The sequence below is a fragment of the Hippocampus bargibanti genome, linkage group LG18 (genome assembly GCF_051943395.1).
Source record: "Hippocampus bargibanti isolate YZ-2025 linkage group LG18, ASM5194339v1, whole genome shotgun sequence".
NCBI lineage: Eukaryota > Metazoa > Chordata > Actinopteri > Syngnathiformes > Syngnathidae > Hippocampus > Hippocampus bargibanti.
The window spans coordinates 14,553,300-14,567,198 of record NC_142751.1 but is presented as its reverse complement, the minus strand read 5'-3'; the positions used below and the strand labels follow the sequence as shown (position 1 = coordinate 14,567,198).

The 13,899-nt window shown below is 43.6% G+C and overlaps 1 protein-coding gene across 4 annotated transcripts in view; it reads left to right on the top strand.

Moving 5' to 3' along the window:
• The window catches only part of ogdhb (oxoglutarate dehydrogenase b), a 17,551-nt gene extending 3,652 nt beyond the window's left edge, over positions 1 to 13,899 (top strand). Inside the window, exons 1-23 of one of the 4 annotated variants that reach the window (XM_089021089.1) lie at positions 786 to 901; positions 2,056 to 2,314; positions 4,095 to 4,241; positions 4,990 to 5,083; positions 6,670 to 6,785; positions 6,859 to 7,013; positions 7,082 to 7,228; positions 7,297 to 7,387; positions 7,448 to 7,627; positions 7,699 to 7,827; positions 8,066 to 8,245; positions 8,320 to 8,472; positions 8,749 to 8,851; positions 8,950 to 9,078; positions 9,521 to 9,671; positions 9,744 to 9,871; positions 10,102 to 10,280; positions 10,370 to 10,441; positions 10,518 to 10,643; positions 11,132 to 11,204; positions 11,292 to 11,460; positions 11,521 to 11,676; positions 11,847 to 13,899. In XM_089021089.1, coding sequence (XP_088877215.1) covers positions 2,114 to 2,314; positions 4,095 to 4,241; positions 4,990 to 5,083; positions 6,670 to 6,785; positions 6,859 to 7,013; positions 7,082 to 7,228; positions 7,297 to 7,387; positions 7,448 to 7,627; positions 7,699 to 7,827; positions 8,066 to 8,245; positions 8,320 to 8,472; positions 8,749 to 8,851; positions 8,950 to 9,078; positions 9,521 to 9,671; positions 9,744 to 9,871; positions 10,102 to 10,280; positions 10,370 to 10,441; positions 10,518 to 10,643; positions 11,132 to 11,204; positions 11,292 to 11,460; positions 11,521 to 11,676; positions 11,847 to 11,970 — 3,003 coding nt within the window. In that variant the 5' untranslated portion in view covers positions 786 to 901; positions 2,056 to 2,113 and the 3' untranslated portion in view covers positions 11,971 to 13,899. Of the gene's footprint in view, positions 1 to 785; positions 902 to 2,055; positions 2,315 to 4,094; positions 4,242 to 4,989; positions 5,084 to 6,669; positions 6,786 to 6,858; positions 7,014 to 7,081; positions 7,229 to 7,296; positions 7,628 to 7,698; positions 7,828 to 8,065; positions 8,246 to 8,319; positions 8,473 to 8,748; positions 8,852 to 8,949; positions 9,079 to 9,520; positions 9,672 to 9,743; positions 9,872 to 10,101; positions 10,281 to 10,369; positions 10,442 to 10,517; positions 10,644 to 11,131; positions 11,205 to 11,291; positions 11,461 to 11,520; positions 11,677 to 11,846 lie in introns of those variants that run through there. The other 3 variants (XM_089021087.1, XM_089021086.1, XM_089021088.1) reach the window with 3 other exon arrangements.

Below are 13,899 nucleotides of genomic sequence, written 5' to 3'. Positions count from 1 at the left end.
AATTTTCCATTGTGGCTTTGATTAAAAGGCTATTTATTTCAAATTAAAACCACAATTTATTCAGTTTATGGAAGACCATTCACCAGAGTTTCAGCTATTTCTGTCATTTTTTTCGGCTATTTATGACTTTCCCAAGATGTGTTATTTTTTTGGGGGGATATATACTTTCTATATGTATACTGTACTATATATATATATGTATATATATATATATATATATACACATGTGTGTATGTGTATGTATATATGTATGTATATATATGTGTATATGTATATATATGTACGTATATATATGTATATATATGTATATGTATACACATACTCTTTAGTACAGGAACATAAAGATTTTCTGTGTTTTTTATGAGGAAATAAATGAACAAAAAAACTGACAAAAAAAGGGGAAAAACATTTCATTCAAAATCTGTTTGTGATAACACCGCATATAAAAATGTGATATTATATTCTAAAATAAATATTAGGAAAAAAATTGTTAGAGATTTAGCAATCTTAATTTTGTGCCCGTTAACAGCCCGAGATTGATCACAAAGTCAGCTGGAAAGGTATTTTCTACAAAATTTGTCTTTAATTAATGTCAAAGATATGTCCAGTTTTTCCTCACACACATTTTCCATCCCATATTTTTAATGACATTGCTAAAAAAAAAAAAAAAAAAAAAACACTCCTCTCAAATATGCATTTCTCATCCATTTGTTGTCACCCGTGCATTCGCTCACAAATCAGCCTTTGGTGACGTCACAACCGGCGTGAGCGTCCGTCCCCCCCCCCCCCCCCCCACACAAACACACACACTTCACCACCACGCCTGCGCGGAGCGCGCAACGCACGCTCACGCACCAAACACGACAGGACTCAACGCAAAAAAACACCCACTTATACATAGGTAAGTCAATAAAAGTTTTTTATTTGTATTAAACGTGTAATGTTTTTATAATTCTCGACCCGTGAGTTTATTGTTAAACAAATTGACGACGTGCGAACCGCTCACGTGCGAATGCGTTTCGACTGCACTTCAGGACGCCCATGTTTGTTGTCGGCGTGGGTAAGTATCGTTCAAAGAATGTCTTAATCGCGCCTCAGGCAACTTTGAAACATTTTGAAGTTTGTTTGTGTTCCCTCCGTTTACAAATATGAAATATTACCTCCCCCCCCCCTCCTTCGCCCTGGGTCTTGTTTCGCTGTCAATGTCACGTGACGTGAGCCCCCCCCCCATCGGTCTACGGGGTTGGATGTAACTCGTTTCGTCGTCATCAGGAGCAGACCCCATAGTTGTGTGACGTCACGGGAAGGGCGGAGTCAGGCAAGGCATGTAACATTTTTTATAATAATACATTTCACTTCTAAGCGCCTTTCAAAACTATCAAGGTCACTTTACAGTCACAGGATCAGTTTTTCTGTGGATGAGCATTGTGGCAGCCACGCGCCAGCGTTCACTCAACCCGGAAGCAACTCAAATGGATAGAAAGCTAGCTAGCTAAGAGTTAGCTAATAATCACTCAATCCGGAAGTAAATCAAATACATAGAAAGCTAGCTAAGAGTTAGCTAATAATCACTCAACCTGGAAGTAACTCCAATAGATAGAAAGCTAGCTGGCTAAGAGTTAGCTAATAATCACTCCACCCGGATGTAACTCAAATAGATAGAAAGGTAGCTAGCTATGAGTTAGCTAATAGTTACTCAACCCGGAAGTAACTCAAATAGATAGAAAGCCAGCTAGCTAGCTAAGAGTTAGCTAATAATCACTCAACCCGGAAGTAACTCAAATAGATAGAAAGCTAGATAGCTAAGAGTTAGCTAATAATCACTCAACCCAGAAGTAACTCAAATAGATAGAAAGCTAGCTAAGAGTGAGCTAAACCCGGAAGCAAAGCCAGCTAGCTACTAAGAGTTAGCTAATAATCACTCTACCCGAAAGTAACTCAAATAGCTAAAAGTTAGCCAAAATATAGTTTTTATTTAGTATCTTGAGATATTTACATGACATAAGTATTGATCGATGGCATTTCCCACACTTTTATGTAACTTTGTGTTCGTAGCGGGCAGCATCTGGAGGGCGAGCCGAGCGGTCGCCGATTGACCAGACGAGAAGCCAAGATGCATCGTTTGATGAGCTCGGCGGCAAACAGGCTCCACCCCTTGACATTGGCGCAATGGAAGTTCCACGGCGGGCTTGTCCATAGAGGACGCGGGACCAAATCGGCAGCCACCGCAGATACTTTTGTTCATGGCACCGATGGAAACTACACGGAGGAAATGTACCTGGCGTGGCTAAAGGAGCCCGGCAGTGTACACAAGGTACGCAAAGTTTTTGTCGTGTTTGGTTTGGACTGAGCCGATTCACTTCAAGTGTAATACCGTCACTGATGCAATCTGGCAACCTCTCACGGCAGGCAAATATTGACTTTTATTCATGAGGAATACTTGAAATCTTCAACAACATTTCGACAAATGTATTTCCACTCCAATCCTGCAGGTGGCAGTGCTGTTTATACACCTACATATACGCATGTATATACATATATCTAGATGGATGGATAGATAGATGATACATTACATTTTAAGATGTATGTAGGCATTTATGTTTTTATTTATTGATGCATGTATTTATGTATTTGTTTGTTTATTTGCTACCTAGCTGGCTATCTATTTGCTGTCTTTTAGCTGGCTATCTATTAGCTATCTATTGGCTAGCTATCTATTAGTTATCTATCTATCTAGCTAGCTATTCAATATCTCGCTAGCTAGCTATTAGCTAGCTATCATTGAAATATCTCGCTAGCTATCTATTAGCTATCTAGCTAACTTTTGATCTATTTGAGTTATTCCGGATTGAGTGAACCCTGGCGCGTGTGGCTGCCACTGCTCACCCACAGAAAAAAAAAACCTGTGACTGTAAAGTGACCTTGAGAGTTTTGAAAGGCGCTTAGAAATCAAATGTATTATTATTATCCCTGGTCTACTGTTCCACAATTATATAGCTACATTTTTATGTATTTTTTTGTGTGTGTTTATTTTGACCTTTGCAACATTGTTTGTGTCACAGAAAACCATCTCATGCCCCCCCTAGACCCCCTCAGTGGACAATCATGAATGGAAGCCTTGTAAAAATCAGCCCTTTGAAACTGATAAGAGCAACCTATGCCTTGTCTTGTTAGACAATAAAAAACTCTCCGATGGAAAACAAGAAGATAGCACTTAAAGTGGAAATAAAACTGTACATTTCACACGTCATAGAAAAGGGTGAAAAGTTTAGCAATCACAGCTTAGCATTGTGCTTTCATAATCATAATAATAATAATATATTTCATTTCTAAGCGCCTTTCAAAACTCTCAAGGTCACTTTACAGTCACAGGATCAGTTTTTCTGTGGGTGAGCAGCGGCAACCTGAACCCGGAAGTAACTCAAAAAGATAGAAAGCCAGCTAGCCAATCATAAGCCAACATGTACCTAGCTCAGTAGCCAGCCAGATGGCTAATAGATAGCAAATAGCTAACAAATTATGATAATAATAATAATAATAAGAAGAAAGCTAGCAAGTTACCTAATAGCTAGCTAGCCAGATCATTAGCTAGATAGCTACATAGCTAATAGATATCTAGCTTGCCAGTTAGATAGCAAATAGATAACAAATACAGGTAACATCCGACTTACGACAAGCCTGACTTACGACCACCCGTACTTACAACCACAACCTCCAGATCCTATTTTATCATTTTAAGAGGGGGAGTTTGCGAGCCATTTACCCTCCGATTCAACATTTTGAATGGATTTCGACTTACGACCATTTCGACTTACGTCGGTACGGAACTCGGTCGTAAGTCGGATGTTACCTGTACATAGCTAGTGCAGCATGTTCTACCTGGGACAAATTCCTTGTCTTTTCTACATACTTGTCTCCTCTTGACATGCACACACTCACTACCGACAATGAGGCGCTCTAAAAGAGCTCTCGAAAGGCCCTCGCGATTATAACTCTTCTAGAAAATTGCAAAAATGGATGGATTATTATTATTATTGTTTTTTATATATATATATATAAAAATAGACAGTCGCTTTTCCTTTGCCTCCATACAGTCGTGGGATGTCGTTTTCCGTAACGCGCACGCCACCCACCAAAGACCACCGCCTCTTCAAGGGACCCTTCCGCTAAGCACCGAGACCGACGTCGAGAAGTTAGTGGCTGATCATCTGGCGGTCCACACGCTCATACGCACTTACCAGGTACCTTGTGTCCGATTTCATGGCTGTGTTTTCAGCCATAATAATAATCATCATCATCATAATAATACATTTCATTTTTAAGCGCCTTTCAAAACTCTCAAGGACACAGGATAATTGTTTTTCAGCCACACACGCCAGTGTTCTCTCAATCCCAAAGTTACTCAAATAGATAGCAAGTTAGCTAGCTAGTGAATAGATAGCTAATAGCTAGTGAATAGATAGCTATTAGCCAGCGAATAGATCACTAATAGCTAGTGAATTAATAGCTATCAGCTAGCGAATATATAGCTAAGAGCCAGAAAATAGCTAGCCGCTAGACCACTAGCCGGTCAATAGCCAGCGAATAGCTAGCCATTAGCCAGTGAATAGATAGCTAATAGCCAGTGAATCGATAGCTAATAGATAGCAAGCAGATAGCTAATAGCCAGCAAATAGATAGCTAATAGCTAGTGAATACATAGCTATTAGCCAGCGAAAAGATCGCTAATAACCATCAAATAGATAGCTAATAGCCAATGAATAGATAGCTAATAGCGAGCCACTAGTCGGCCAATATCCAGCGAATAGCTAGCCTTTAGCCAGCAAATAGGTAGCCATTAGCCAGCTAATAGCTAGTGAACAGATAGCTAATACCCAGCGAATAAATAGCTAATAGCTAGTGAACAGCTAGCCATTAGCCAGCAAATAAATAGCTAATAGCTAGCGAATAGATAGCCATAGCTTGGACATTGACTTTTGTCTTTTGCAGCTGCGAGGCCATCACATTGCCAAATTGGACCCTCTTGAAATCAGCTGTGTGGACCTGGACGATGCCCCCTGTAGCATCGGCTCCCAGAAAGTGGGTGAGGGACCCTTTTTTTTTAGTTTATATTCTTTCCGTCCATTTCCATTTTTTTAAATCTGCCGCTAGCCTGCTAACCAATCACTGCAATTCTTGCTCACGAATTATAAATATGCTATCTATCGGCTAGTTGCTGTTCAATGACCTTATTACTTTGCCATCAGTTTTCCCATGAGCTAGCCGACTAATAAACCTTTAGCCCACGTAGCTAATCACTGCCTGTTTTGTTTGCAGTCGCTGTTATGGCGAGGTAGCCAAAATTAGCGGGAAGCTAGTGACATGAGCTAATCTACAGGAAATGTAATGTTACATTATTAGATGTGTGATTCCCTCACTCCTTCATTGTCCGTTTGTGCGCCGGCATAGTCACAAAGCGCTTAGCGCCACTAAAAGTGGGCCTCCTATTGCTATGCTAACAATCACAACACAATAATGCGATTAAGACGGAATGTTGACTGCGGTGTACCAGAGGGGGAGATAACAATTGGCTTTCCACACCAGTTTTAGAGAGTATGGAAGTTGACATGTTTAGTTATTAGCATGCTAGCCACTTGACTGTAGTCTTCACTTTTCCAGTTCCTTATGTGACTGTGAGAGTCGCTACATGTACGTATGTGGGATGGACCCCATGATGCCTAATCAGCATCAGGTTCAAAGGTTGCTTATCAGCGTCTCCTTGGATATACTGTAACGCAAATTGCTTTCCTTCTATGATGGCGGGTTAAAGTCGAACGTTGTTTTAAATCGCTAAAGTTGACGCAGCCATATTGTACTCACCGCACCCCCTTTTTGCCCCCATCGTCCCCTCCTTGCTGTCAGTTTCTTATCTGGGGTGCACATGCAACATTGTGATAATCACAAGCTGGCCTCCAGCAAGAACACAAGACAAGAAGAAGCGTCACTATTCTCTACGTTAAAATCTTAGCGAAAGAAAATAGATGATTTGAAAAGGGAGTAAAAGAAGCTATTTTCATAAAACAGCAAAATCCTTCACGAAATCACCATGGTGGGGTGAGGTTCAATTTCGATCGTTTGTACAACGGACTTCTTAGGCAACATAGGCTTAGTTTTTCTGATTAGGTGATACCAGAGCAAATGGGGCAATCAGGCCAGTCGTAGACCTTATACTCAGGCGGGACAATAGAAGTAATCAGTGTAGCCGCAGGGAGTAGTCCTCTGCTCCCCTCAACCTGAGAGCAGGGACCAATCATAGCAGAGTCTGGCACCGCCACGTCTGGACAGTAGGGATATATATAGGGCCGAAACTACCAGCAAAAGACTTTAGTTCGCTTTTGTTCGCTGACGAAGCCTCTTGGATGAGAAGCGAAACGTCTGACAACTTCAAAGAAGTACAGATGACGGCTGAAGAAACCTTGTCATCGATGGACCACTACTGTACGACGGAGACCTTACACAGATGTACTGTTCTACACGGTTCCTGATTTTGTTGACCGTCTTCCCATGATCCCCTGGTGGGTTGTTGTTTCAGTCATGTCATAGACCCCCCCCCCCCCCACGCTGACCACCCTTCTTCATTCATTTTCCTGGAGCGGCTTTTACAGTAATGACCTTGCTTCTCACTGACAGGTTTTTATGGTCTGGATCATTCGGATTTGGATAAGATGTTCCGCCTTCCCAAAACCACTTTCATTGGCGGCAACCAGGATGCGTTACCCCTCAGGGAGATCCTTCGACGCCTCGAGGTATAAACACGGGCGATAAGACCCTGCAACCTTAATGCCAGGGTTCTGAATTTCAAACCTTCCTGGTATGTAGGAGGCATACTGCCAGCACATTGGGGTAGAGTACATGTTCATCAATGACATGCAACAGTGCCAGTGGATCCGACAGAGGTTCGAGACTCCCGGAATCCAGCAGTTTAGCGCAGAGGAGAAGAGGATCATGCTGACCCGGATGATCCAGTCCACCAGGTGTGAGGATGATGCGGTCGCGAGAGTATGATGGAAGGGGAGGATCCAGTTTCTGAATCTCTTTACAGATTTGAGGAGTTCCTCCAGCGGAAGTGGTCATCTGAGAAGCGTTTTGGATTGGAAGGATGCGAGTCGCTCATCCCGGCTCTCAAAACCATCATTGACAAGTCGAGCATTCTTGGCGTGGAGAGCGTCATCATGGGAATGCCGCACAGGTTCTGAAAGGAGTCAAAGTTCTTCATCGGTTCTTCAGGAGGTCTTTGACGATTGTGTTTTTGTCCAGAGGGAGGCTCAATGTTCTTGCAAATGTCATCCGCAAGGAACTGGACCAGATCTTCTGCCAGTTTGATCCTAAACTGGAGTCAGCAGATGAGGTCTGGAACCAAAGTGCTGTCCTCCTGAACCAAACTGACACTGACCCCCATTGCTCTCAGGGTTCCGGTGACGTCAAATACCACCTGGGAATGTTCCACAGGAGGACCAACCGCATCAGCAAGAAGTTGATGACCTTGTCGCTCATGGCCAACCCGTCCCACCTGGAGGCGGTGGACCCTGTGGTTCAGGGCAAGACTAAAGCTGAGCAGTTCTACAGCGGAGACACAGAAGGCAAGAAGGCAAGTGTCATCCCATGAGTAATCATCAGCATCTGGTAAGGCTTTTGGTTATCCTTTGGTGTTTTCCTTAGGTGATGTCCATCCTCATTCATGGCGACGCGGCATTTGCCGGCCAAGGGATCGTCTACGAGACCTTCCACCTGTCGGACCTGCCGTCTTACACCACGCATGGCACCGTGCATGTGGTGGTCAACAACCAGGTGCCAGATTCTCCTCTTACCTCCAAGATTTTCCATTGATTGTAAGCCTCAAGGAGTTCTTAGCTCAGGGGAGGTAAACCTGTTTCAGATTTAAAGTTGAGTTTACAGTTCTACAAAATATATTTAACTTTTGTTTGAATCAGATTACAGATGGTAATTTCTTCGATTTGTATTCCTACACTGACATAAAATGAGCTGAAGGCTCACAGGCTTTTGTTTTTGAACCCTGACGGCACAGATCGGCTTCACCACAGATCCCAGGATGGCCCGTTCGTCCGCGTATCCCACGGACGTGGCCCGCGTAGTCAACGCGCCCATCTTCCACGTCAACGCCGATGACCCCGAGGCGGTCATGTACGTATGCAACGTAGCGGCCGAATGGAGGAACACCTTTCACAAAGACGTGGTGGTGGACCTGGTGGGTGAATAGCACCTTCCAGATCGCTTTGGTCTCTGAGACGGATTTCAATACCGGTAGTGATGTGTCTTTAGGTTTGCTACCGACGGAACGGTCACAACGAGATGGACGAGCCCATGTTTACGCAACCGCTGATGTACAAGCAGATCAAAAAACAGAAGAGTATCCTGCACAAATTGGCGGAGAAGCTCATCGGAGAGGGGGTGGTCACTGCCCAGGAGTATGAGGTCAAAAATCTTCCATGTAGAGTAAATGTTTCACTTTTGAATCAGGTTTCCTTGCTATTGTGTCAGTCTTACCCTTCAGGTTCTAAGACAGTTCCGTGTTACTGTGGCAGAAAATCAAACAAGTCGAGACCAGTTATAAGATCTTGCTCAATCACGAAACGTACAGTCAGCATCTAAAATTGTACCTCTGTGACATCCTCAGTCTCTGTACTCTTGAGGAATTGATTCTTCTCTCAATTAAGAACCGAAACCACCGGGGTCGATTTTGTGCCTCAGGAAGAAGTGGCTAAGTACGACAACATCTGCGAACGAGCTTATGCTAGGTCAAAAGATGAGAAGATCCTTGACATCAAACACTGGCTGGACTCCCCTTGGCCTGGTGAGACCAACACTCAAGACCATGGACTGAATTGAGGAGATGATGACTTATTCATGTTTGTTTAACCCTCAAAAGATGTTTTCTCAATGTCTTGCTAGATTTTTTCGCTGCCGATGGCCGTCCCAAAACGATGAGCTGTCAGTCCACTGGCCTCGCTGAGGACGAGCTGGGTCACATTGGAAAGGTGGCCACCTCAGTCCCCGTGGAAGACTTCACTATCCATCCAGGTACTGGCTTTCGTTTTGAATGTTTACATGCTTTTAATTCTCATCGGGTTTCAGGTCTGCTTCGAGTTTTGCTCACCCGGGGTTTGAGAGTTTTTGCATATCAGATAAGATTCCATGGTTTGATTCTTATCAATTTCAGGTTTAAGTTGTGACGTGTTTCAGGTTTGCGTCCAGTTATACTTGTTTTTTTTTTTGTCTTAGCCTGTTGCAGGTTTTGGCCATGTCCAGTTTGTGTCTTTATGTGTTTCAGGGTTGAGAGTTGTTGCATTTTAGGGTTGCACCTTGTCCTCTTCCATATTTGAGTTTTATCAGGTTCAAGTGGTTCAGGTTTAAATTTTGATGTGTTTCTAGTTAGATTTTTGACAAATTTCTGGTTTCAGTCTTGTCGTGTTTTAGATTTGGGTCATGTTGTGTATTAGGTTTAAGTCTGGTGACGTTTCAGGTCTGAGTCGCATCCTGAAGGGCCGGGCTGACATGGTGAAGCAGCGTGTGTGCGACTGGTCGCTGGGTGAATACATGGCCTTTGGCTCTCTGCTCAAACAAGGCGTCCACGTTCGTCTCAGTGGTCAGGACGTGGAGAGAGGAACCTTTAGGTCGGTGTCACTTCAAAATCTCAAAATAATTCTCCCGCCGTCAACGTCTAACTGGTTTCATTTGCATCTCAGCCATCGTCATCATGTTCTTCACGACCAAAACATCGACAAGAAGATTTGCATTCCCATGAATCACATCTCCAATGACCAGGCCACATATACTGTCTGCAACAGCTCACTGTCAGAATATGGAGTCCTGGGTGAGCGGTGTACAAATATACCTTATATAAACTCAAAACCGTTACCACCCTACCCTAAACCTAATACCAAACCCAACATTGGAATGACTCAACACTAACGTTACCTCTGAACCCCGATCATCACCCTCAGCCTTAATTCGAATCATTAACCGCAAACAACAAAAATCAATTCTTCAAAACGTCATTGACCTGAACCTCCGCTGTGTCCTTGTTCTCCTACATGCGGTCAGGTTTCGAATTAGGCTTTGCTATGGCCAACCCCAATTCGCTGATTCTGTGGGAAGCCCAGTTTGGAGACTTCCACAATACGGCTCAGTGCATCATTGACCAATTCATCAGCTCGGGTCAGGCCAAGTGGGTCCGACAGAACGGCATCGTGTTGCTGCTTCCCCACGGGATGGAGGGAATGGTACGTTCCAACTTTTGTCTGCGGTATAAGGCCCCGTTCACACCTTGCACCCTAATTATCATTTTTGATGCGACATGATGGCGGCTCAGGGTCCCGAGCACTCGTCAGCCCGCCCGGAAAGATTTCTTCAAATGTGCAAGGATGACCCGGATGTGTTTCCGGTAAGTTTCTGTCTGCTGTCGCCTCATTGACTTATAAATAATAAATGCCAAGTCTTCATCTCGCTTGACTTCTCAGAAGCAGCACGACAACTTTGCCATTCAGCAGCTGTACGACTGCAACTGGATGGTAGTCAACTGCTCCACGCCCGCTAACTATTTCCACGTTCTTCGACGACAGATTCTGTTGCCCTTCAGGAAGCCGGTCAGTGGCTGCGTTACTTTGCTCTACCTTGAACCTAAACCGGGAACCCTGTTACCCTATGAAGAACCCTGGACCAGAACCCACAAACCACATTTCCTAACCCAAAAATAAAACCCTGAACCAAATCCCAACCTAAAGCCTAATCCTGAACTGTGACTTTGTAAACGTACCCCCAGAAAATGAACCATAATCCTCCAACCATACCCCTAAGGCAGTGGTTCTTAATCTTGTTGGAGGCACCAAACCCCACCAGTTTCATTTGCTCATTCACCGAAGCCTTCTTCCAATGACTGTGCCTACTAACTGCAGTCTAGACTGATGGGTGAACCTCTGTGACGGAGGATCCACCGAACCCCTGAGACCGACTCACAGAAGAACCCCTAGTGTTCGATCGAACCCTGGTTAAGAACCACTGCCCTAACGTAACCCAATAGTCATAATCCCTTGATACCAAAGTCAAACATCAACCTCTTATTCTTCCATGACAGCTGATCGTCTTCACTCCCAAGTCACTACTCCGCCACCCGGAGGCTCGGTCCAGTTTTGACCTCATGCTGCCAGGTAAGCACCAGAGCACATTTCATCAACTATACAGTCCCACAATACATCGCATCATGCTTAGGAACCCTTACTCCACCCCTTCCACAGGAACGCACTTCAGGCGTGTGATCCCAGATGAAGGTCCGGCATCTGGCCAACCGGCCAGTGTGAAGCGAATTGTGTTCTGTAGCGGAAAGATTTACTACGACCTGCACCGCGAGCGCAGCAAGCGAGACCTAGAAACCACCGTGGCGCTGGTCCGGGTGGAGCAGGTATGGTATCACGTCAACTCGGCCATTCGCCTGGCAGGGTTTTCTAACGTGAGTGGTCATCGCAGCTGTCGCCGTTTTCCGTTTGACCTGCTGCGGACCGAGACTGAGCGCTACGCACAGGCCGATTTGGTCTGGTGTCAGGAAGAGCACAAGAATCAGGGCTACTACCACTATGTCGTGCCCCGCCTCCAGACCACTGTTGGCCATGCCCGGCCCATTTGGTGAGAGGGCAACCTGAACCTTTACCCGCCTCAACTTCTTATTAAATCCCAACCTTAAAACTCCAACCTGTAACCAACCTAACTCTGAACCAGATCCCAAATCCCGAATGCCAAACACCCCCAATCTTGAAACCCCAAAGCTAACCGCTTGGTTGTGTGTATTCTGTCAGGTATGCCGGTCGCGATCCGGCAGCTGCCCCGGCAACGGGAAACAAACAAACGCACCTGACGGAGTTGCAACGCCTCCTCAACACCACCTTTAACCTCAACGCCTTTTCAGGAAAACACAGCTGACCTCCTCCACGGATCTTGATCCGCCATCTTGGCACCGTAGCATCGCCGTAAACACACAAATGTGTTCACCTGCATCTAAAGAAGACTCGAGCTGGTTGTCACTCACAGTTACAACAAAACAGGAATCAGTCCTGATATACACTGATACCTCGGTTTACGAACCCCTTGGCTTACGAACTTTTTGGTTTACGAACGTAAAATTTATGAAAATTTTACCTTGGCATACGAACTATTTTTCGGGATACACATGGAGCCGACACAATGTGTGATGTGTCGTTCGCGAACAAGCCCGTTCTCCTAACAAGAAAATGGCAGCCGGCTTGTTTTGGTCCTCTATGCCCCGCCCCCAGTTGTCAGTTAAAGCCACCTGATTGGTCAAGAACGCAGCAGCGAGGGGAGGTGCTTTAAACATTAAAGCGACAGGCAGACGACAGAGAGAGAGTGACAAAATGGCTAGAAAACAGTGAAATTTGGACTAGTTTCAACTTTGATAGTTCAAAGGCAGAATGTAGACTGCAAGGTTAAAATTCCCATCAATCAGGCTCCACAAATAACCCGCACAAGCCATCTGTACACGTGATGCAAAAAGCTATCGAGCCAGCTAAACAAAACACAATTGATGAGGAACAAGGTAAAATTATGGCAGAGAAAGCACCTCCAAATGATCATTCCTCAAGATGGTGAAAGAAGAAGACTATGTTCCACATCGTGTTTCATGCTGATGAAGCCGGCCACTCCATTCCATCAAGCCATCAATGACCATCACAAAGGTAAATAAAATGACTTTATTATATAGTACAGTTTATTTCTATAATTATAATGCCATAGCACATTTATTATAAATAAAATAAGGTATATTTTGTGTAGTTTTAAGGCTTAGAAAATTAGAAAGTAGAAAATTATGTTTTATGGGGACCTGGGAACAGATTATTCTCATTTTAATGGTTTCCTATGGGAAATTAATTTTTGGGATACACACTTTTCGCCTTACACACTGTGTGTGGGAACCAATAAAGTTCGTAAGCCAAGATTTCACAGTATTTAAAAGCTAAATTTGCCAAAGTTAGTCAAACGAAGGGCAGCTAGCTTAATGCTACTCTATAATGACCACCATCAACAGGCTAGCGTAAATTAGCAATAGATACTGTACTTTGATACTTTGTGATCAATATGAAAGTGAAATCATTTTGGACAGTCTTAACTGGAGTCCAAGGGACATTTCTCAGGGAATCTAACATTATTTATAACCGTTGGTGATGTGACTAATGAAGCCAAAATATCATTACCTCACGGGATGGACATTTTGTCATAAATTAAGCTAAATAAATAATAATAAGTTTGACTTTTGATGCAATGACAATTGAAATTTCAGGTATTTCTTTTGAATGTTTCACACTTAACATCACTAATTTAAAAAAATCCGTAGTGATAAATGTCAGAGTTATGATGGGATCATAGCCCATTGTCAGTGTCTTAAACTCATGACAAAAAGTTAGCGGACACCAGGGTAGACAACTCTGAAAAGATGCCTGCCCCATTTTTCATAACTTGAAACATAATAAGACGACTAATCGCAAAAAAAAAAAACGTTGAAAAGTATGGTAAATATCCCTTGCTGATGATTTTGCTCCAGTTAGTCGTTTGTCCATACAATGTACGTCATTTTCCCCAATGCAATGTTTGCGTTGCGTCGTCTGCTACAAGCCACGTGAATTTGTCTTTCCACAATGCTTTTAATATGCGTTCAATTTCTAAGCGCCTTTCAAAACTCTGAAATACACTTTACAGTCACTCGATAATGTACGTTTACCTTTTGTAGCGTCCTAAATTTTGTTAGCTTCTATTTGAATCTTCTGCGGTTGAGGTTCTGTGCATCTACTTTGGAAAATGATATGCAAATACACAACCTTATAATTCTCAATTTCTAAC